General features: G+C 29.6%; 2 protein-coding genes across 4 annotated transcripts in view; both read right to left on the bottom strand.

The window, feature by feature from the left end:
* Positions 1–2,124: 2,124 nt before the first annotated feature.
* LOC113389064 (abl interactor 2) lies at positions 2,125–7,396 on the bottom strand. 2 transcript variants are annotated; one of them, XM_026626112.1, is made up of 7 exons: positions 6,565–7,396; positions 5,478–5,702; positions 3,815–3,996; positions 3,142–3,238; positions 3,002–3,074; positions 2,680–2,834; positions 2,125–2,399 (listed from the first exon to the last, which is right to left on the bottom strand). In XM_026626112.1, the coding sequence occupies exons 1-7, from the start codon at positions 6,995–6,997 to the stop codon at positions 2,236–2,238; spliced, it is 1,329 nt and encodes a 442-aa protein (XP_026481897.1). In that variant the 5' UTR covers positions 6,998–7,396; the 3' UTR covers positions 2,125–2,235. The 2 variants fall into 2 exon arrangements, with proteins under 2 accessions (XP_026481897.1, XP_026481898.1); XM_026626113.1 differs by having other exon boundaries at positions 2,129–2,399; positions 5,499–5,702.
* A 1,851-nt stretch (positions 7,397–9,247) lies between these two features.
* The window catches only part of LOC113389145 (eukaryotic translation initiation factor 5), a 35,633-nt gene continuing 20,927 nt past the window's right edge, over positions 9,248–23,953 (bottom strand). For both annotated transcript variants that reach the window (XM_026626198.1, XM_026626199.1), the window contains exons 4-12: positions 22,055–22,123; positions 21,580–21,906; positions 19,068–19,273; positions 16,835–16,933; positions 15,980–16,129; positions 14,617–14,843; positions 14,382–14,553; positions 12,181–12,405; positions 9,248–9,491 (exon numbers count right to left, since the gene is read on the bottom strand). In XM_026626198.1, coding sequence (XP_026481983.1) covers positions 9,372–9,491; positions 12,181–12,405; positions 14,382–14,553; positions 14,617–14,843; positions 15,980–16,129; positions 16,835–16,933; positions 19,068–19,273; positions 21,580–21,736 — 1,356 coding nt within the window. In that variant the 5' untranslated portion in view covers positions 21,737–21,906; positions 22,055–22,123 and the 3' untranslated portion in view covers positions 9,248–9,371. The remainder of the gene's footprint in view (positions 9,492–12,180; positions 12,406–14,381; positions 14,554–14,616; positions 14,844–15,979; positions 16,130–16,834; positions 16,934–19,067; positions 19,274–21,579; positions 21,907–22,054; positions 22,124–23,953) is intronic.

Genomic DNA, 23,953 nt, shown 5'->3' with positions numbered 1-23,953 from the left:
GGCTGCCATATTGGCAGAACTACACGCACACACTGAAAGCTGTCGAATAGTGTTGCCAGAGGAAGGGATTGAGGGACAAGTGGAGAGGGAATACAGGGATTGGTGGTGGGGATCGGGTAACACTTTTTGTGCTGAATGTATTTTTGACAGGATGGCAAGATGGCGGATTTGAATATAAATGTGAAAGCGAAACGGTTGTTGTTTTTGAATTAAATTGTGGTTTTAAAGTGTTTTTGTGGATATTGAATTGCTGAAAGTATTGGTAAGTTGTATAAAGATTGTATTTAATAGTTTAGTTATGTTTATTTATCTCAAATCTAAAATTTAGATTGAGTTTTTGAACTAAAACTATTATTATTGCAATTGTTATGTAAAATCACAATATTTTTAACATATCTACAATTCAAAACTGTTTTTTTGTCTATTTCATTATACTACAATATATTTATTATAATTAAAATATCTATTCAACCTTCAATTTCCTTATAATATTTCTTTATTTTTCTTTTAAATTTGTCGTCATTATTGGTCGTCTTAATATCATTTGGCAATTCATTATATTATATTATATACTAGTTTATATCTTAATTTGTGTCTATTGTTGTACTTGTTTTAATTCTGTTATATTTCAAACTATGTTTTCAAAACATATTATTTAATAAAGAGAACTTGATTATGGATTATTTACCAACATTTTGTGAACTCCTTCTTACTATTTTTCAAATTTTGACAATATTTTTGTTGTTTAAATTTCTCATCCTTGAACCAACTTTAGTTGAATCCTTTTTTCCATTTTTATCCATTATTTAGTTTTACGATTGTAAAATAAACTAGTTTTGTATGGCATCGTGCCTTAAGGCAAATTGCTGGAACTTCCCGTACCGTAATGAAGTAAATATTCGAGAAATTTTAAACGTTTTCAAATATATTATTACAAATACTGTGCAACTTTCATTATTTTTGCAATAATTTCAATTCAATTTATCTCCAGAACATTAACAATCGTTATTTCATTTCGAATTCAATTTAAAAAAAAAAAATAATTGCCTTAATTTAATTTACACAAAATTGAAAAAGTGCTTCCGCATAGTCACAGTCTAAACGCATTTGCAAACAATTTTGTGCGACATTTTCACTTATACTGTGCTTAGCTTGGCGGCATTTTCACATTTTTCAATAGTTTTCACAAAATTGGAAAAGTGCTCCCGAACATAAACAGTCTAAACGCACTTGGGTAAACATTTGTACCAGTGTGGCGCTTAGACTGTGCTTAGCCTGGGCAATTTTTTGAATTTTTAATCCAAAATTACCAAAATATTTTTTGAAAAAAAAATTAGAAACAAAAATTTTTTTTCCAAAAGCAATTATTTTGTTGAAACACACAGAAAGTTCTTTGAATCATTTAAATCGGACGCTTAGTTCTTTCAAAAACTGCAATTTTTTGCACATTTAGCTCTGTATCTCCGAAACCGCTGGGCCTACCTTTGCCAAAAACTAATAACCACTTTTTCCCGTCATTACGAACTGAAAGTTTTTTGGATCATACAAATCGGATGATCCATTCTCTCAAAAACTCGAATTCTATTTTCTACACTTTGCTCCATATCTCCGTAACGGCTGGACCTGCCTTTGCCAAAAACTAATCAGCACATCTCCCTATTAATAGGAATCGAATGTTTTTTGAACCATTCAAATCGGTTGATCCGTGCGCCCGAAAACGTGAACGAAAAATTGTATCCCTATATGCACACACACATCCATTGTTTCTGAGGTATGCCAAAATGTTCAGAAACCATCAAAACGTCGAGAAATGCAAAAATTTTCATTTTCGATTTTCGGGCCATTACTATAACTACCCTATGGGAAGTTAAAAAGATAATTTAAAGGATAATTCAGGAATTAAAACTATTATATATTTTATACTGAATAATTATTGATACAATTATTATTGACATTATAAAATATGTAGTATATTGTAAACATATAAAGCAAGTAAAGAATTAAATATAAACAGCTATTAAAAATTATAACTATAGTAAATTGATGTAAATATTTATATTATTATATGTATTTATTTATCAAAAACAAATTGTACTTATATCTCAATGTATAAATTCATAATATAGAATTAAAAATTAATTTACTAAAACTAAATTACCTTAAATTACTCTTCCATTTATCATAATTATGAGTCTATAATATTTCGGTTTAGATTTCATTTATATTTTACCTTTATTATACACAAGGTTCGACATAATTTCCTGGAAACAGTCCAGTAATTCCATCCATAACACCCTCCCACCAGCCGTCATCATTTTTCTTCAAAACATAAACCACAGAACTCTCCTGGAAGCTCAATTCGTCCTCTTTATCGGCATAATAGTCATAAATTGCCACAACTGTAAAAATAATAGAATTTTGATAAATAAACTAGTTGTGCATTGCAGTGTGCTTTAGTTGACCCATATTGCTGGGTGAAATAACACTAAACAATAAATAAAAAATAATTGTTTTATATACTTTTATATAGAATATAGTATAAAAAACGTGTGTATGTTTATAAGAAATATAAACAAATATAAACAAAACCTAATCGAGTCTTATATTTGTAAGAATTATATAAAGTAAGAGCTGCAAAAATAATATAATTTTAATACGAAAAGAATGATTTATTATTACCTTTCTCAATGTAGTTCTTAGGAACCCATCCGGGTAAATCTTCCTCGTCTGGTACAATCGGCATCATACCAGAAGTCCTGGGTCTGCCAAAAGCAGCATGTTCATCCTCCGGAGGCGGAGGCGGTGGTAAAGGTGGCGATTGAGAACCCATCCTACTAAATATTTAAAAAAAAAAAATTAATAATAGAGTTTGCTTGTATTGTGTTATTTATTTATTTATTTTATAACTGTTTTATAAACTTGGATATTGAAATTTTTATTAAATCATAGTTGAAATGCAGACTTTAAGATTGCAAATTATGACTTTAATTATATAACTTACCTTCCGGTGGACATTCTGTTCAAAGTGTGAGATCCATGATCCAATTGATCAGTCACAAGCGGAGACGGTGGTGCTAGAAATTGATAAAAACTTATTAAACACTGATATTTCTTTTCAATCGATAAATTTATTTAACATACGTGGCATACTATTGTGATGATCAAGGTAACTTGATGGTGGCGGCGGTGGTAAATTATTTTGTTGCATACCGTGCTGAGACATGTGGACCATTCCTGGCTAATAAATAATAATTGGCAATTAAATATATGTATATATATATATATATAGATATATATATATATATATATATATTTATACTATTTTGACACTTGATGTGTGTCATCATTCAGTAATCTAAACAACATATTACATAAATACAAAGTTGATAATAAATATAAATATATAAAAAGGAGAAAATTATACATACCAAACCAGGAAAAACAGCAGAAAACAATAATTATGATGTAAAATTGATTCAACACAAAATTTGTGTAAAATAATAATATACTGTTATATTAACAAACAAGAAATTGAGACATATTTCCCTCCTATATTTAATGTTATTAATAGCGTTGCTTTATGGGCACTGATCAAGGTTACAAAGCTAGTGTATATATATATATATATATATATATGTATATATATATATATATATATTATATATATAGAATTTATTTTGAAATATAGTTTCTCCTATATTTAATGTTATTAATAGCGGTGCATTATGGACACTGATCAAGGTTACAAAGCTAGTGTGTGTATATATATATATATATATATATATATATATATATATATATATAGTTATTTTACCACTTGTGGCAATATCAGGTTGCTGTTATGTTGTCCAGCCATAGGCAAAGTGCTATAACCAGGTCCTCGTTCCCTTCTTGGGTGCCCCATTGGATAATTTGGAGCATAGTGACTCGGTACTTGAGGTGGTGCCACAATCGGTGGTGTACGGTACTCTCTGGAGCCTTTGCTCAAAGTACCACCTGGGGAAAAAGATTACGTAACAAATTGTAAAAGAATCTTATAAGGTTAATGGATAAAATAGCTCTGATATGTTACCAGTCCCTTATATTAAGTAGTTACTGCCAAATGGCATCTCTTACTGTTAAAATGTAACCTCCAAATGGCACAAACATCATAGAATTAGCTTTTTATTTATTTATTTATTTATTTTAAATATATAGCCCACAGATTTCTTCCAAGAGGACTCAAAAATACAATTATTTTACATAATGAATAACAATTAAAATATATACAAAATTACAATATATAGTTATTAACATAAAATGCTTAACATAAAATTACATATAATGCAGAATGTAACAATATTATTTATATACAGAATAAGATAAAATAATGAGATATTTGAAAAGAAAATAAAAAGGTTAACTTGTGCAGATGGAGATTATTTGATTAGGTGAAGTGTTGTGAATATCTATTTCATTATTAATTGAGTTAAAGTTAGAGGACATAAGTAGAATAGGCGAATTTAAGAGAGAATTAGATTTTAAAGAATAGTTGGTTAAGAGGACAGTCTATTGAATTATTGCAAAGTTTAAATAAGAACAATTGTACAGATAAATCGACGTGAGGCAAGGGAAGGAATACCAAATTCTTTTAGTAAAGTGTTGTGGTCAAATTTATATGTTTTATAATAAAGATATTTCAGAAATTTTCGCTGAACCTTCTCTATCGCATCAGAGTTGTTGATTTGATGAGGATACCAAATAATCGAACCATATTCTAATTTTGAACGTACATTAGAATAGTACATGCAAAGAAATGCATTGTTAGAACTGAATTGTTTACAATTTCTCAGTATCAAACCTAAAGATTTATGTGCTCTATTACAAACATCAGTTATATGATCCGTTAAAAACAAACCAGAATCGAATAAAACTCCTAAATCTGAAATTTTATTACATCTATCAATGCTGGTGTTAGGAATTTTATAAACAAAATGTATCGGAACGCGCTTATGTGAAAAACTAAGAATCTTGCACTTTGATATATTTAAATGTAATTTGTTATAGAAATTGTTTGAAATATAGTTTGAGATCATCTGCAAATAATAAATGTGGACAGCTAATAATATCAGAAATGTCATTAATAAAAATAATAAATAGTAGCGGACCAAGAATGGATCCCTGAGGAACACCTGAACTGATATTTTCAATGCTGCTCAAGAATCCATTAAGATAGACAAACTGTTTACGTTTATGAAGATAACTCTTAAAAAAAAAAAATAAGTGAAGAATTAAGACCAATCTTAGATAATTTAGTTAGAAGAATGTTATGATCAATTTTGTCAAAAGCTTAACTGAAGTCAATGTAAATAACATCAACTTGTCCATTAGTGTCAAGATTCTCAGCTATATATTGTTTAATACAGATTAAATTTGTTATTGTAGAACGAGCATTTTTGAAATTTTGAGAGACTAGTAACATACCATAGCTATTTTACCTTGGTCAATTATCCTTTTACCTTTGCCCAAGGTCCCAGTGGACACTCTGGCAGCCTGCGGAGGTGTTGGTGGTTTAGTAGTAGGCGCTGGTCCAACAGCATTTGCAGAAGTAGCTGCTGAAACAATGCTGGCGGCTCCTATAGATTGTATTGAGCCTTGGCTGGTGCCTCTTTGCTTGTGGCGAAGGTGATCAGTGCGTACCCCATGACCGACCTCATCCAAAACTATAAATAAAAAATCCTTGATTACCAGAAACTAAATATTAAATTAAATAATTTAATAATTAAATATATTTATATTCATATTTATATAAGGTTGTCAAATATCTCCCTTCCGCCTTTTTGTATTATAAACCAAGAGCAAAAAAGCGGAAGGGAGATATTTGACAACCTAATATTTTGCATTTACATTTATATTTTGCATTTATATATATATTTTGCATTTATATATATATTTTGCATTTATATATATATTTTGCATTTATATATATATTTTGCATTTATATATATATTTATATTTATATTTATATTTATATTTATATTTATATTTATATTTATATTTATATTTATATTTATATTTATCTATCTCTTTTCTAGCTTTCTCTTTATATTTCTCTATTTATATTTTATTTTCATTTATCTTTCTCTTTCTCTTTATCTTTCTATTTCTCTTCTCTATTCTATTTCTCTCTAGTCTCTTTCTCTTCTCTTTTCTCTTTCTCTTTCTCTTTCTCTTTCTAGTTCTCTTTCTCTTCTTTTCTCTTTCTCTTTCTCTTATCTCTCTTTCTCTTTCTCTTTCTCTTTCTCTTTCTCTTTCTCTTTCTCTTTCTCTTTCTCTTTATCTCTTTCTCTTTATCTTCTCTCTTATCTCCTTAGCTCTTTCTCTTTCTCTTTCCTTTCTCTTTCTCTTTCTCTTTCTCTTTCTCGATCTTTTCTCTTTCTCTTTCTCTTTCTCTTTTCTTTCTCTTTCTCTTTCTCTTTCTCATTTCTCTTTCTCTTTCCTTTTTATTTTTATTTATTTATATTTATATTTATATTTATATTTATATGTAACTTTAAATAATTGAATAATTAACTTTCTACTTACGGCTGTAATCAATGGGTTTCCTAACATACTTAATAGGCTTCTCCGGATTAGCAGGCGCAATAATCTTATACTGCCTATTACTAACTTTATTAGCAGTCAGCACCCCGATTTCCCTTCTTGCAACCTTTTCCTTATGTATCATAACAGTTTGCGAAATATGGTTCATCTGGCTTTCCATCTCGTCCAATTGGGACGTCTGCAGGTCCAGAAGTTGCAAAAAATTGTAAGCCAGAGTGTTGATCTGGTAAGCGACACTGGCCAGGGATTGTGTGGTGTAGTTTTTGGTCTCTTCGAGGGCCATACGTTTGTTCTCGGATTGGAAATAGTTGGCTTCACAGTATTCGGCGACTCTTTCGAGGTTTGTGTGGCTTGAGGTCAGGTTGTGACGCCCTTCGGGGATTTCGTTGGATATTAGGGCTGCTAACTCCGCCATTGTGGTAAAAGTTAAGTTGGGTCAATGAAGGTTAGTCTTGGGTTGGGTTGAATTTCTTATACTGCAAACACACTGGTGTTAAAATTAATACACAACGTGTTTGTATTACTATTTTAAATTCATTAAATAAACTGCTTAGCTTGATATATCCCAATTTATCATTTTATTCAACAATTTTTAACCCAGCTGTCATTTACCTAACCTGTCACTTTGACATTTACTCTGTGATATCTTCTCAAATTTAATACATGTGTTTGTTTTCCACCCAAATTAAATGATAAATTTATTAAATAAATATTTGTTATAATAATTGTAAATATTTAGCCTGTTTGTATAATAATTACGTTTAATTATCACAATTTACAACTAAGGTCGTACACTCCCATATTGACAAACCTCCATAGCGACATTTTGTGCGCAAAGACAAGATGGGAAGCTTGGTGATAAAACCAAATATCAAACTCAAAGTCGTTTTATTCAAAACTTTTATATCAGAGTGTAAACAACTGTTTTAATGAAAATGTTGTAAATTTTATCTAGCTTCACCCCATCTAATTGAAAAAGGGTGCTTTCATATAAACTTTGTGAGTTATTTGACAAAAACCAAAAAAATGTCCCGAATTTTCTATTTATTGCTACTAAAGAATGATATATCGTATTTAAAGTCGTTTTATTCAAAACATTTATATCGGAGTGTATAAACATATTTCCTAGAAAATGTTGTAAATTTTATCTAGTTTCACCCCATATAACTAAAAAAGGGTGCCTTCATATAAAATTTTTGAGTTATTTGACAAAAACCAAAAAATCCTCAAAATTTTGCTAAAGAATGAAATATCGAATTCAAAGTCATTTTATTCAAAACTTTTATATCTATAGATCAAAAACATTTTAGTTTGTCCTAGAATGTCCAAAAACGTTCTAGATTTTCTAGATTGCCAAAAAAAACGTACTAAATCGTTCGTAAAACGTTTTAAATTGTCTAAACACATCCTAAACAGTAAAAGGAAGTTCAAAATAGTTCAATTTTATCCAAAAACGTTCTGAGTTATTTCTATCTTGTACAAAAGCCTTCTTAATTCTTCTAAATTGGTCAAAAACGTTATAGATTGTTATAGAATGTCCAAAAACGTTCTAGATCGTCAAAAAAACTGTAAATTGTCCGAATATCGTTTTAAGTTATTCTAAATTGTCCACAAACGTTCTGAATCATTCTAAGTTGTCCAAAAACGTTCTAAATTATCCTAACAGTCAAAAAGATCGTTCTAAATTGTTGTAAACTGTGCAAAACGATCTAAATTGTTCAAAAACTATCTATATTGTTCGAAATTTTTTTAAATGCTTCTAAACTCTCCAAAAACGTTCTAAATTGTACCAGAACATTGTAAATCCTTCTAAATTCACCAAAAACATTCTAAACTGTGCAAAAATGGTTCTAAATTCACCAAAAACATTCTAAACTGTCCAAAAATGGTTCTAAATTATCCAAAACCGTTATAAATTGTATCAAAATATTCTAAATCCAAATTGAGTTATTTGACAAAAACCAAAAAAATGTCCCGAATTTTCTATTAATTGCTAAATAATGAAATATCAAAGTCATTTTATTCAAAACCCTCATATTAGAGTGTATAAAAGTGTTTTTTAGGAAATTTTGTAAATTTTATCTAGTTTCACCCTATCTAACTGAAAAAGTGTGCTTTTATGTAAAATTTGTGAGTTATTTGACAAAAACAAAAAAAAAAAATGTCCCAAACTTTCTATTTATTGCTAAATAATACCTTTGGATATTTTATATGAAAATAATCTTTATATATATATATATATATATATATATATATATATATATATATAAACTTGATTTCCTCCTGAAAATCCAACCAATACCTCACCATCAATTAAAAAACAACCATAATTTTTTTTTCAATCTTACACAAAATCCCTAATGACGTAACCACCGTCAATAAATCCGGCAGTTAAATCTTGCTCAATAGGTCAATCGTGCATAAATTTTATTCAACATTTACAATAATACACATTGATTGATCGATAATAAAAACCGAATTAAAAACAATACAAGAAGAGAAACTATCTTAAAAAAAAATAATAATAAATTGAGAGCAATTTACAATCACAAAGCCATAGGAAAGAAATTCATGTAAACTATTTCATTTATAATATATATTTATATATATCTACTTATAGTAAAAGACATTTTATTTATTAATTTATTTGATATACAGCATAATAAGAATTTGATTTGATTTGATTTGCTTTTTTTGTAATTTTTTTTATATACTAGTTTTTTATTATGGTTGCGAATGGTGGTGTGTGAGGTTGTGGTCAATGGTGATTTGGGGGGTGCTCCATGGTTTTATATGGCATCAATGTCAAAATCGTCAGCCGGGTCTTCTACTGGTTGCTGTTTTGGTGCAACAATCGGTTTTGTCATGTCTTTGAGGGCGGACACTTTTGCACGGTCGTTGTACTCGATCTGAAAGAAAAATTAAATCTCCATCATATATCTGGTAATTTGATGTGCGTAAGTCCAATAAACATTTTTGGGCTCCAAATGGCGTTTTTTAAAAACTTGTTTCTGTATCTCCAAAACTTCTGGATATGCCATCACAAAAATGTAATCAGTTCTTTATTATGTCACCTCAAGTTAAATGCTTTTTGAATAATTCTGATCGGATGCTCCGAATTGTCAAAGAAGGTTCAGAGTTTTCTTACCAAAAGCGTTCGACAATGAGTAAAAACGTTCTAAATCGAGTAAACACGTTCCAAATTTAGTGAAAACGTTCGAAATTTAGTAAAAACGTCCCAAATTGTCTAAAATAACTTTCCAAGATTTCAGACTTAAAAACAACGTTATACTTTAAAAAAAAATGTAAACTGTTTCACCAATGTGAGAAATTTCCAAAAATGCTCTTTATTGTGCAAAAACATTCTAAATTATCCATAAACGTTCCGAATTATCCAAAAACATTTTAAATTATCCAAAAATGTTCCGAATGATCCAAAAACGCTCTAAATTATCTATAAATTATCTAAAAACTGTCTAAATTTCCCAAAAATGTTCTATATCATCCAAAAACGTACTAAAATATCAAAAAAAATTCTAAATTATCCAAAAACATTTTAAATTGTTCAAAAATGTACCGAATTATCCAAAAAACCTTTTTGAATTGTCCAAAAATGTTCTGAATTGTCCAAAAATGTTCTAAATTGTCCAAAAATGTTCTAAATTGTCCAAAAATGTTCTAAATTGTCCAAAGATGTTCTAAATTGTCCAAAAATGTTCTAAATTAGCCAAAAACGTTCTAAACAGAGTAAAAAAACCTTCTAAATAGTTTTAAAAAAACATCTTAAACCGTCTCATGATATTCTAAATTGACCCAAAACGATCTATATAAAGTAAAAAAGTATTAAATTTACAAAAACTGTTATGAATTGTTTTCAACTGTCCAAAAACGATCCAAATTGTTCTAATTTTTTTTCACCATGTTCTAAATTGTTCAAAAACGTTCTAAATGTTCTAAATTATTCCACAATGTTCTGGACCGTATAAAATGATCATTACCATTATTGTTACTATTATAAATTGTTTTAAAAAAAAAAGTTCTAAATTTTCCCCGAAATTGTCTACACAATGCTTTACATTGTCTGAAAATATTCAAAACAAAAATTTAGTTTTATTCGTTCAATATTCGTTCCAAATTAGCCAAACCTTTCCAAAAAACGTTACAAATTATTCAAACTGCCCAAAACTTACTAAATTATCGCACAATGTTTTGAATTGGCCAAATTGCTTCAATTTATCCAAAAACGTTGTAAATTATCCAAAAACGTTCGAAATTGGCCAAAAATGTTCTACTCAGCATAAAAACGTTCTAAATTGGCCAAAAATGTTGTAAATTATCCAAAAAAGTTCTGAATTGTCCAAAAATTTTCTGAATAGTGTGAAAATGATCTGACTTGTCCAAAAATATTCTTTATAGTGCAAAAACGTTCTAAATAATCCAAAGACGTTTCGAATTGTCCAAAAATCGTAACCAATCCAAAAATGTAAGAATTGTCCAAAAATCTTCTGAATAATCCAAAAACGTTTTAAATTGACCAAAAAATTCTTTATATTGCAATAACGTTCTAAATTTTTCAAAAATGTTCTATATAGTGTAAAAAAAACTTTCTAAATTGTCCAAAACCCAGCATATTGTCTTAAAAAATGTATATTATTTTGATTGACAATAAAACCATGCAAATAAAAAAAATTGTCCAAAAATGTTCTGAATAATCCAAAAACATTGTGAGTAGGCCAAATATGTTCTACTTTATTCAAAAACGTAGAGAATTGATAAAAAATGTTCTATATTATCCAAAAACGTTCTAAATTAGCCGAATATGTTGTATATTATCAAAAAATGTTGTAAATTATCCAAAAACGTGGTGAATTGCCCAAAAATGTTTTATATTATCCAAAAATATTCTGATTTGTTCTATTTTGTCCAGAAATGTTCTAAATGCTTATATATTTTGTCCAAAAACGTCCTAAATTTTCTTAAATAGATCAAAAACATTCTAGTTTGTCCTAGAATGTCCAAAAACGTTCTAGATTTTCTAGATTGCCAAAAAAACGTACTAAATTGTTCGAAAAACGTTTTAAATTGTCTAAAAACTTCCTAAACAGTAGAAGAAAGTTCTAAATAGTTCAATTTTGTCCAAAAACTATCTTGTTGTTTCTATCTTGTTCAAAAGCCTTCTAAATTCTTCTAAATTGATCAAAAACTTTATAGATTGTCATAGAATGTCCAAAAACGTTCTAGATGTTCTAGATTGCCAAATAACGTTGTAATATGAATTAAATTATTCACAATGTTTGCATAACTTTTCATAAGAACAATACATATATATACAGGAGAATATAGAAACCCAATATTTCTCATCTTACTTTCTGCACTCTAATATAATAATTGAAAGATACATTGAATTGTGTATAATTAATAAAGCTATGAAAAAAAAAGTTTCAAAATAGTTGGTCAAGAACTGCTTAAAAAAAACCATATATGAGTTAACAAAAAATGAATTTTTTCCCCAACTATTATCAATTCCACATGAAGAAGTTTGACTTCTTAGCGAGTCTATATATTATTTATACATAAGTATTAATTTTTATCATTTACCTCGAGATCATCCTCATCGCTATCCTCGCTATCGCTGTCCTCCTCCTCGGCCTCCTGCAACCAGCGAATGAAAGGTTCAGCCTTGGTATGAATCTCCTGGCACAATTCCTTCGAGATGTACTTCTTGGACACCTTGCCGCCCCAATCGAGTAGCGCCTTCTCTTCCAAAATATCAGCATCGTAGAACAGCTTCAATATGCCCGGCACCTTGTTGAGCAAAGTATCCTGGAAATAGACACAGGAGGTAAAGGAAATTGATCGTTGATGGTGGAGATGATAATTGTTGTACTGTTCGGACGTATTTTCGGTATATTATATTGGCCATGAAGGTGACAAACTTTAGGGCATTAGACTTTACATGGAATGGTTGCTACTCTTGGTAGAGGGTAGCGGAGTCTTTTAATTGAACTGGTGGTTCACTTCTAAAAGTAAAGTCCTCTTAACAACATGTATAATAACCAATAAATATATCTTCTTTCACTATAACTTAGTAACAAATCAGTGATTGTAATTAGAACTGCAACAAATATATAATATACAAACAAATCAGTGTTTAATACAGTCCGCAGATACAAGGGTTAAACTATAACCCAACAACCTGAATTATCGAAAGAGAGTTTTAACACTATTCCTATCGACATTTCATGTTTACTATTCCTACCGCGACCGGTCAAATGACCGGTCATGCCAAATCTATATTTTTCAGTATTGAATGAAGAGTTAATGCTAGATTAAGAGTTTATAAATACAAATACAAAATATTACTTTTATTTTAGAATGCGAAATCTACATTTTGTTCTGTTTTATCCAATTTTTTACGATTTTTTTTCTTAGATTGTATTTTCTGCACACGCATTTTTCACGTTTTTGGCTGATTTTGTTCGCCCTATCATCTTTCTAAAACATTATCTGGAATATTTTCTTTTAGGAAATTTGTTTTGTATGTATTTGTACTTAGTTGATTTTTTTCTGAATTCTTGTTGGAACTATACGGGAAGTTAATTGGAATAGAAAGTTCCTGCCTTGTACAAAATATTGTAAATTTTTGATAAATTCTCTCTAAAATTCATATTTTACCGAATGATTTCTGACTACTTTATGAATGATATCTGCACCAAACACGACGCTAATACCAATTGAATTGACTCCCGTATTAGTTAAATTTTTTCAACGTTATGTGTATGTAAGTGAAAATTAGAATCTTCTTTCTTAGCTTCCAAAATTGTAAATATTATTTGAGTAAAGTCCTTGATTTTTAGATCTACCAGTATTTGTAGCTGTTATATTGCTTCAATTGTACCTACAATCAGTTTTTTTTTTTTATTAACAGTTTAGCTATAAGTAGGATGGTAAAAACGTTAAATTTATTACATCGTACTAGCGATTTTGATAATACGGTTTCATTGGTTATAAATCTTCAAAGAAACTCTCAGTTTTCTACATATACTGGATGGTTATGAAAATTTTACACCCCATTTGTGCGATTTGCTGGGCATAATTATATTTACATCGTATATTGAACAGTTACTAAAATTTTATACTACGTTTTCCTGAATATTATTGAACATGTGTTGAATAAATTTACACCTTACCTTTAGTGAAAATATATGTTTGTCGATAGTAATACGTGGTCTTTTACAACAATTTTGTTTGCTGTCAATGTAGTTGAACCAACCTTTGGATTCAATAAAAAACCTATCAATTTGTTGTTTGGATTCCTTCGTAAAAATCTGTCTACATGAGAAAACCCACTTTGTATACCGTAGAATACCAATATTTATACTCCTTCCCTCATATGCGCAGCGTGTATACAGATTTGGCAAAATGCATGTAAATTTGCAGAAAGCAGCTTTTACCACTCTAAATTCTTCTGAATTTACTTTTTCTTGTAAGTTCGATCATATTCTTAACAATTATTACAAAAAATGCCCGAACATCGTCTTTCGTACTACCGGTCAAATGACCGGTCGCGGTTGGCAAGACAGTATATAATTTTTTTTCCAAAAATAAAAATTTAATAAACCAATTTACATTGAAAAATGTATTATACTCACATATTAGGAAAAGTCATGAAGTTTGATGACGATTCAATTACGTTTGATGTGAAAAATACTAATCGAAAAATCAAAAACGGTCATTTGACCGGTCCCGGTAGGAATAGTGTTAATAAATTCTGTAACTTCGTAACGAAAGTACAGTACCTTGTGCAAAGCTACAATCTGCTCCAGTCCATTCAAGAGATAACGTTGCGCCTTGGAGTCGTCGTGTGTGAAACGCAACAGCAGGGTGCGGTATTTTCGGACTTCTGATATTATATTTGAAGTGAACAGCAACTCTGCCAGGATGAGTGTGGCTTTGGATTTGATCTCCAACCTGGAAAGAAAGCAAAGTTGTTCATCCCGTCTCATGTAAGTCCTGTGTCTATTATCCTCTTACCTTTCCGCCTCGCCAGCAAGCTCCTTGTGCGTCTGCTGTATCTCGAGCAGGCCCTGCGCTTTTCTTTGCTTCACGAATTCGTAAAAGATGTCCATGCGCTCCTTCTCCGGCTTGTCGAGGTCATCGGAGATGGTCATGCCCTTCGCGCCGTCCGTCAAGTCTAACATGCGCGCCCGGACGGCCTCCTCGGAGACATCTACTGCCCATTCTTCGTCGTCCTCTTCTTCCTAGAAGAAAAAAGAATAAAATATAGAAAGGTGTATTTTGGATAGATAGAAGTAGGGAATGCAATGCCGGTATACCGGTATACCGAATTACCGGTAAACCGCCCGATTTTTCGGCGGTATTTTCACCAAAAATACCGGTATTTTCGGTATTTTTACATAAGCGCAATTTGATACATAATACACTAAAGTTTAAATTTTTCGGAACAAATTTATCTTTAAATTCCATAATCGCATAAACAGCTATATCTTCAAGTGATTCTATAAGATAAACAAATGTCAAATATTATCTCAACTCGTCATTAAACTGAATATTTATTGCTTTCCAAAGGGCTTCATATCGTGTTACAATAAATAGAATCGGACTGATAGATAATAATGAAGTTTGTTTCATCTTATGTAAAAATGTAACGGTTTTTTTCAGTAATATTTGCGTTAAAATAATTTATATCATACAAATTAGCTCTGCGTAATCTTTATTTTTTCTAACTTTATACATAATAATTATGATAAATACTAATTATTTTTGCTTCTTATTACAATTATAAAACATTATTTTTTAAAAACGTTTCGAAGTTTGAAAATACTATAGAAGCATCACATTGTTTTGAATAACAATACTCAACGATTATAGTAACTTATTATTTATCTCGACAAAGTATCCGACTTAAAATTAGTGTAGAAAAAATTTTTTTTTTAAATATTGGAGATTATGCTAATTTAACACATTGGATACATACAATACAGTTATCTATAATAATGTAATATGATCTTTTATGAGTTTTTGGTCTTTCTTACTCATAAGTTTGTTTTTGGTGAAAAGTACTCAATATACTCGATAGTGATAATAAATTAATTAAATTGGATATACTTTTGTTAAATTATTATTTAAAAACATAAACTTATTGTTTTATTTTGTTGTTTAGTTGAATATAGTTGTAGTTGTATATACATTTTTTTTATATCTGAACTAGTAACTTTCAATTTTGTTAACGTTTGTTTAAGATAATAAAAATACCGGTAATTCACCGGTATTCCGGTTTTAAAATAAAAAATTACCGAAATACCGGTATTGAAATTTTCCATCGGTATTGCATTCTCTAGATAGAAGGGTTGATTTGTGGTTTGTGGTTATTTACCCCATTGTTGGCGACAACATCGGGTGCTTCGACATTAAGTTCGCCGGCATGATCGCCGCCGTCTTTGCTGGGCGTGTCGGCGGTGCCGTTGGTCTCGCCTGATTTCTTGCTGCGCTTGCTACGCTTTTTGCCCTCGGTCAAACTCGAACCCTGAAAAATAATAAAACAACAATTTACTAAACAATTACGACCACTAACATGAATTTCAATGATAATGTGATGACAAGAAGAAGACAAAACTAGTTATAAAATATAATACAATAGGAGGAAATAATCAAACAAAAAATCTCCCTTCCAATTAATTTTATAACAGTGCTGGCAGATACAACATTATATCGTGCTCTTTATACTTACATCAAATCTAATAATATAAAATTATAAAAGAAATATATTAGGTTGTCAAATATCTCCCTTCCGCCTTTTTGTATTATAAACCAAGAGCAAAAAAGCGGAAGGGAGATATTTGACAACCTAATACATAAAACAATGATATATACGTAAGACTAGACTTTAAGAGATAGTGTAGATATTATGTAATTTAGTATATGTCTAATGTACTAGTTTATAAAGCCAATAAATCATATATAAAAAATATATAATACAATCTTATCAAGCTACTACTTTAGAACATGATTTTATAAATGACAAATTAACCATCAGAAAATATTATTATTAAAATATAAAGCTAGTAATATTTGTTGAATTATTTGGGATATCCTCAGTAGTGGTAAAAGTCTAATACAACTGCAAGGTATAACTTCTAATCAGTATAATTGATGAAACCCTTAAAGTTATCTGGTGTTATGAATTTAGATACTTCAGTATTATTAGTAAGATAATTTAAATCAATCTTACCTGTACTGCTGGATCCAAATTGGGTGGATTTTTCAAAATAAAAGTGTTCAATTTGTGATTGAATTCCAATGGTCCATGGAAACCGCAGGCTTTGCAACCCTAAAAATTATAGAATTATAGAACATACAGATTATTCAATAGAGATATGGGAATAAATCAACAAGAAAATAAATCAATAAATAAGCCAAGTAGTAAAGTGACTAATTAATTAGTTAGCTGACTGGCTAATTAATTAACTAGACGATTTACTGACTAATTAGTTAGCTAAAGGACTGACTGACTGATTAATTAGTTAGCTAGTTTACTGACTCAGTCAGTAGATAGACAACTAATTTACTAAATCATTAGCTAGATAACCGACTAGCTAAATAATTACCTAGCTGATCTACAGACTGAAGATTTAGCTAGATGATCTACTGACTGAGTAAAGAAATACCTAGTTGAGCTACTATCTGACTAAAGAATTAGCTAGCTGATTGACTTAATAATTAATTAATTAGCTAGATGAGCTACTACTAGCTGAGCACTCGATGAACCGACTAATTAATCGACTTAATGACGAATTAATTAGTTAGCTGATCTTAATGATTAATTAATTAGCTAACTGATCGACTTAATGACTAACTAATTAGCCAAACAACTCACTGCCTATCTTGCTAAACTGTCTATCTGCCTTAGTTAGCTAAACGACTTATTATTTGACTAAATAATTAATTATCTGGCCAACTGACTATTTAATTAGTTAGCTAGATGACTGACTAATTAATTAGCTAGCTAATCGACTTAATGACTAATTAATTAGCAAGCTGATCGACGTAATAACTAATTAATTAGCCATCAACTCAATTACTAATTAATTAGCCAGTTGATAGAGTTAATGATTAATTAATTAGCTAGCTGTTCGCGTTACTAATTAATTAACTGAACAACCTACTGTCTAACAACATAATTAATTACCCGGTCAACTGACTAGTAAATTAATTAGATGACTGACTGACTAGCTTAATAATGAGCTACCTGATCGACTTACTGACTAATTAATTAGCCATCTGATCGACTTTCCGATTAATTATTTAGCTAGCTGATTGAGGCTAATTAATTTCCTAGCTGTTCACCTTAGTAATTAATTAACTAATAACTCACTGGCTAACTAATAACTCACTGGCTAAGAATATAATTAACAGGCCAATTAACTAATTGACTAATGAATTAACTAGATGACTGACTGACAAGATTATTAATTAGCTAACTAGGTAACTGATTTATTAATTAGTTAGCCAATTGACTCATTAATTACCTGACGGACAAATTAATTAGCTAAACAACTCACTGCCTGACTAATTAGTTAGTTCAATAACTCACTTCCATGAGTAAATAATTAATTAGTTGCCCAACTAATTTACTAATTAATTAACCAGATGACTGGCTCGCTTATTAATTAGCTAGCTAATCGACAGACATACTAATTAGTTAGCTACATTACTGATTGTCAGATTAATCAATTAACTTGTAGATACATTACTCCACATGCAAACGAAAATATTAGAAAAATAAATCCATAAAAAGAATATTGTTTTAATAAAAATAAAGAATAATATCTTGCTACCTTTTAAAAACAATAGCTACTCAACTTGTAAATAATCGAATATATTTGTTTTAAATATAAAATTTGACAAAAAAAAATCACGTGGGGAAGGGCAGGGCCTAGTAATATGGCACGTGTAAACATTTTCAAAAAAAAAAAATATATATTACGATTTTTTCGTAAATTCGAAAAATTTTACGTAACTATAGGGTCCGCCAATTTTTTTTTTTTTTTGAAAATACTATAAAAAACTACTGGATATTTTTAAATTTCTTTTTTTATTCGAAAGTACAATTCTTCAAGTTAATGATGGACCAACTTTTTTTGAAAACGCTCAAATGGCTGTCTAACTCTTAAATGGCTGCGAAAGCGAAAAAAAAATGACTAAAAAATCAAGTTATTTAGAATTATTTTGAGGAAGATAAGAGAACTAACTCACTGACTGAATAAATCAACTGAGCTGACCAAAATGAACGACCAAATGAATAAATTAGCAAACTGACTGGCTGATCAAACAAATAATTGATCTAACTGACTGAATAAATTAATTAACTGTTCATCTGAATAAAAGAAATTAATTGAGTAACCTAACTAACAAACTGCCTGAATAACAGTCTAACAAATAATTCTTTTTTCAAATTCCTTTACCTGGCTGATGGTGCCCTTCTTGGCGCTGACTAGCAAATCCGTCTCCGGGTTATCGCACTCCGGACAAAGTACAAACTTTCTTATAAAGACATCGAGCAAATCCTGCAACTTGCTCGCATCGTGCGATCCGTTCACAATGAAGCGCTCGTTCTTGAAATCGAACTGCGTCTGGGCGCCCAGCTCGCATCCAAAGTACTTGGTAGGATCTAAAATAGAAAAAGACTAGGTTTTTAAAAACCGTTTTTTTGGCGAAAATTATGGAATTCGAAAACCGGTTTTTTAGTGAGAAAAGTCGGTTTTCACTGTATAAATGGAAAATGATAAATATAGCCAAATATAAAGGATAGATGAAAGCGTTTTGATTCTTGAAATCATATCGGTTCAATAGCATTTGATATCTTATCAGTCTGCAATGGTTCCCAGAAAGGTTTTGTATATATTAATTTAGATTTTTATACCAGTGTATATATGAATTTAAATCAGTGTGACTTCTTCTTCAAGAAGTAACTTCCTCTACACAAACTTAAAAAAAAGAGTTTTAAACCCCAAAAGCTACAAATTAAAGAACAAAAAACTTAGAATTATTATATCAGGCTTTAAAAACAATTAAGCATAATTTGCTAGCAAGTATGGGAGTATTTTCTAGTATACTTGTTAATATCAATTTTACTTTTAAAAACAATTAAGCTAAACTCAGGTATTGTCTATTCCGAGCAATTTTTATTAATTAATTTTAAACATTCTAATTGTTTTTTTGTTTAATAAAATATGATTTCAAAATACTGAGATCGCCTATCGAATTGCTACTTAGACATGTCCTTTGTTTACTTACAAAATTTCCTGAAATAGAAAATACTCTCATACTTGCGACCGAATTATGCTCAATTGTTTTTAAAGCATGATATAATAATTCTAAGTTTTTTGTTATTTAATTTGTGGCTTCTATGGTTTAAAACCGTTTTTTTTTTAAGTTTGAGCAAAGGAAGTTGATACATATATGTATCAACATGCACCTAATTTTTTTTTTAATTTAATGAATTTTTTTATTTAAAAATGTATTTTAATTTATTCGAAAACTTTCCTTTCACTATCATAAAAATATTTTCATTCTTATATGTGAAAATGATGCATGAATAACGATTAATCATTTTCAAAGTTATTTAATCAAGATAAACTATTATTTTTCAGTTCTACTAATTAAAATCAAAATAATTTTGTTTGCTATCTATAAAATTGAACAATAAATAAATTCGGTCAAACACTGCTCTAAATTACATTAAATTTGCGGATAAATTACAGAATATTCGAGCAAAAATTTATTTTCTATATAAAACTCGAAAACCGGTTAAAACCGGTTTTTTGTAAAATTAAAATTCGAAAACCGGTTTTCTGAAATGTAGGTTTTTGTGTAAACCCTACAACCACCATTAAGGGGCACAACTAGTGTAACTGCCTTAAAAAAGCTGATTTTTGGGAGTTTATATTAAAAACACTACTTTATCAATCATTTCAAAATTTTAGGAATATATTTATACATGTTTTAAGAATACATAGTGAAATTTTTGAAGAAAAAAATGAAATATTTTTTAAGTTATCGTCGATCTCCAACGGCGCGACATAAAGTCCCTTCACTGCTGCAGTGATTGGAAGAAAAATTAAAAAAAAAAAAATCTCGTTAAACTAGATAATATTGTATGTAAAATGAACTACGAAAAAATCAAAAATTGACAAAATGACGGCGTTTTTTTTAAAAAACAGTCGAATTTTACCCAAAATTTTGGTCGTTTTTGGACAGCCAAAATTCGATTTTTGATCCGATCAAAAAATCGATAGGTCATTTTACGCAGAACTATATATAGAACATGTAAAAAAAATTGGTAGTGATCGGATCATTTGTTTTTGAGTAATCGCTGCAGCAAATTCGAATAAATGCTGTTTCGAGAAAAACGCGTTTAAAGATAAAACGATCGTTATACTATATACTAGATATATACTCTTTAAATGGCTGTGACTCAAAAACTATTTAAGATGTCGATTTAAAATTTTGATATGTTATTTTTAAAGGTATAGCCTATCGAAATATGGAAAAATTGAAAATTCGATTTTTTGAAAATTTCACGCTAGTTGTGTCCCTTAAATTAAAAGAAAATTAAAAAAAAATTAGATACATGTTGATACATACTTGTTAATATCAATTCTAGTTTTAAAATTAATTAAGCTAGGTTGTCAAATATCTCCCTTCCGCCTTTTTGTATTATAAACCAATAGCAAAAAAGCGGAAGAGAGATATTTGACAACCTAATACTATATATACTCTTTAAATGGCTGTGACTCAAAAACTATTTAAAATATCGATTTAAAATTTTGGTATGTTATTTTTAAAGGTATAACCTATCGGAATATGGAAAAATTGAAAATTCGATTTTTTGAAAATTTCACACTAGTTGTGCCCCTTAACCATACATAAACTATCGATAGGTCAATTCATGAGTCTATTACTATTATCCCTTACATGTGGCTGGTCTGCCCAGTGCCTTGGCCACGTCCACCATGTTGACGATGACCGTCTTGATGCCGTTGCCCTTGCCCTCTACTTTAGCGCAGAGTCTGGGCATTTTGTAGCGGTAGAAGGCGTCGCTGACGCTGCGGTTCACGTTAAGACTGCCCATTCTGTCTGGTAGTGTTTTAGGGAATCGATGAAGGAATAAATTTGATTTGATTTGGGTTTGGTTTTAAATTTGCAATAATATTGTTGTATTGGTCTGGAGTGGTGTTTGTTTTGGTTAAAAGTTGGTTTCAGCTGGTGGTCTGGACGCCACTCGCTGGGCGATGGTCAGATCTAAAAGAAAAAAAATAGATAAGACTTGAAAAAAATTCTAACTTCAATATATAATATATTATTTACTTTATTATCAACTATAATCAATATATGTTTATTAGCATAAATAATTTTATAACTTTAGTATTAATAATAATTTTATTATTACTTGTTTGGGGTCCGCTTGGCGGTCAGGCTGGTCTTTGGCGGCCGAATTTTGAAAGCTATTTTATGTAACCTGAAATGATAATATTTTTATTAAAGTTGGATAAAAAGGGATACTACTGACAAGCTAAATTATCCAAAATATTAATAAAATGTCAAATACAGAGAAAGATTGTGTGGATCAGAAATCACGACAAAATACTGATGAAAACCAAAATCATTGATTGGTGTAAAAAATTGAAATTGGAGCAAAATTCTACTTTTTTTTAATTACTATATTTGTTACAACTGCTAAAAAATTAACATCTAGTAACAGCAAAGAACGATTATATGAATTAAATAAAAAGAACACAAAATAAAGGATAGAATTTTCAATAAAATGATTACCGTCGTATGTTGATTTAATATAAAATAAAAGCAAATAATAATAATAAAATTAATAAGTAAAATAAATAAAATTTCCGAATAATAAAAATAATACTATAGAAAAACAAATAAAATAAAAACAATAAGTGAATGATAATAATAAATATAACAAAAAATTCTACATGGATCAGAAATATGAGCAGCAACGACAAAAGAGGACTCTACTGATAAACAAAATTAGTTCTTCATTTGTAAAAAATAAATTTGGACCAAGATCTTGAAGGATCAGACATATGGACAAAGATATAAAATGAATATAATGTCTATTGGTAAATAATATTGGTAAATTGCTAAAATCGGAAAAGGGTTCTCTGTTAATGAAAAGCAAAATCTTGGATTTGTGGAAGAATTGAAATTGGAGCAAAATTCTATATGGATAGAAAATATGAGCAAGAAGATAGATAAAAGAGAACTCTACTGACAATTGATTCTTCATTTCTGTAAAATAAATTTGAACCAAGATCTTAAAGGATCAGACATTTAGATAAAGATATAAAAATAATGTCTAACAGGCAAGTAGAAAATTTGGATTGGAAGATAATATATTTGTAGCAAAGTTTTCGAAGGATCAGAGACATGGACAATGATGTGAAGAAAAATGATCCTGCTGAACTTAGGAAGGCATAAATAAATTTGGAAGCATAGTCAAAGAGCACACTATTGACAAGCAACGTGATAGTTGAATTAAAAAGAATGGGATAAAATTTGGATGAAGGCTCTACATTGATCAGGGACAAAGAAAACTAATTTTTAGGAAGGCTTTCTATGGATCAGAGACGAGAAATTACCAAAAAGCAAGTTGATTCTTAAGTTGTCTAAGATGATATATTTCGAACAAGGCTATTTATAAAAATATCAAAAAAGTCAAATATCTCCCTTCCGCCTTTTTGTATTATAAACCAAGAGCAAAAAAGCGGAAGGGAGATATTTGACAACCTAATATGTTTCAGAGACTTGGACAAAGATTTAAAGGAACTCTAGTGACAAAGAAAACTGATTTTTGATAAGAAAGAAGTTGGTAAAATATGAATCAAGACTTTATATTGATCAGAGGCATCAATAAAGATGTCAACAATGTTAACAAGCAAAATGATTCTTAATTTGCTAAAAAATTGATATAATCTGAAGCTTAATTTTGATCATAAGCATGGACAAGAAGAACGCTTATGGTCAGTAAAATGATTCTTAATTTGCTAAAGAAATTGACAAAATTTAGAGCAAAACCTTATATTGATCAAATGCATGGTCAAAGATGACAACTGATTCTTGATTTGCCAAAAAAAAACTGATAAAGTTAAAAGAAAATTTCCATATTGGAGGCATGAACAAAGATAAATTAAAGGTCTTCATCAGCAAATAATGGAACAAAACTCTCCATAGATCAGAGCCAAGGACCAACAAAAATAAAAATGGAATGGTTTATATGACACATTTGGAGCCAAAACATGCTTATGGATCCCAACAAGAAGCAAAACAT

The sequence above is a fragment of the Ctenocephalides felis genome, unplaced genomic scaffold (genome assembly GCF_003426905.1).
Source record: "Ctenocephalides felis isolate EL2017-DRISC unplaced genomic scaffold, ASM342690v1 CF-g0.4_SCAFFOLD_03573, whole genome shotgun sequence".
Classification (NCBI taxonomy): domain Eukaryota; kingdom Metazoa; phylum Arthropoda; class Insecta; order Siphonaptera; family Pulicidae; genus Ctenocephalides; species Ctenocephalides felis.
This window is presented reverse-complemented; position numbering and strand designations above follow the sequence as displayed.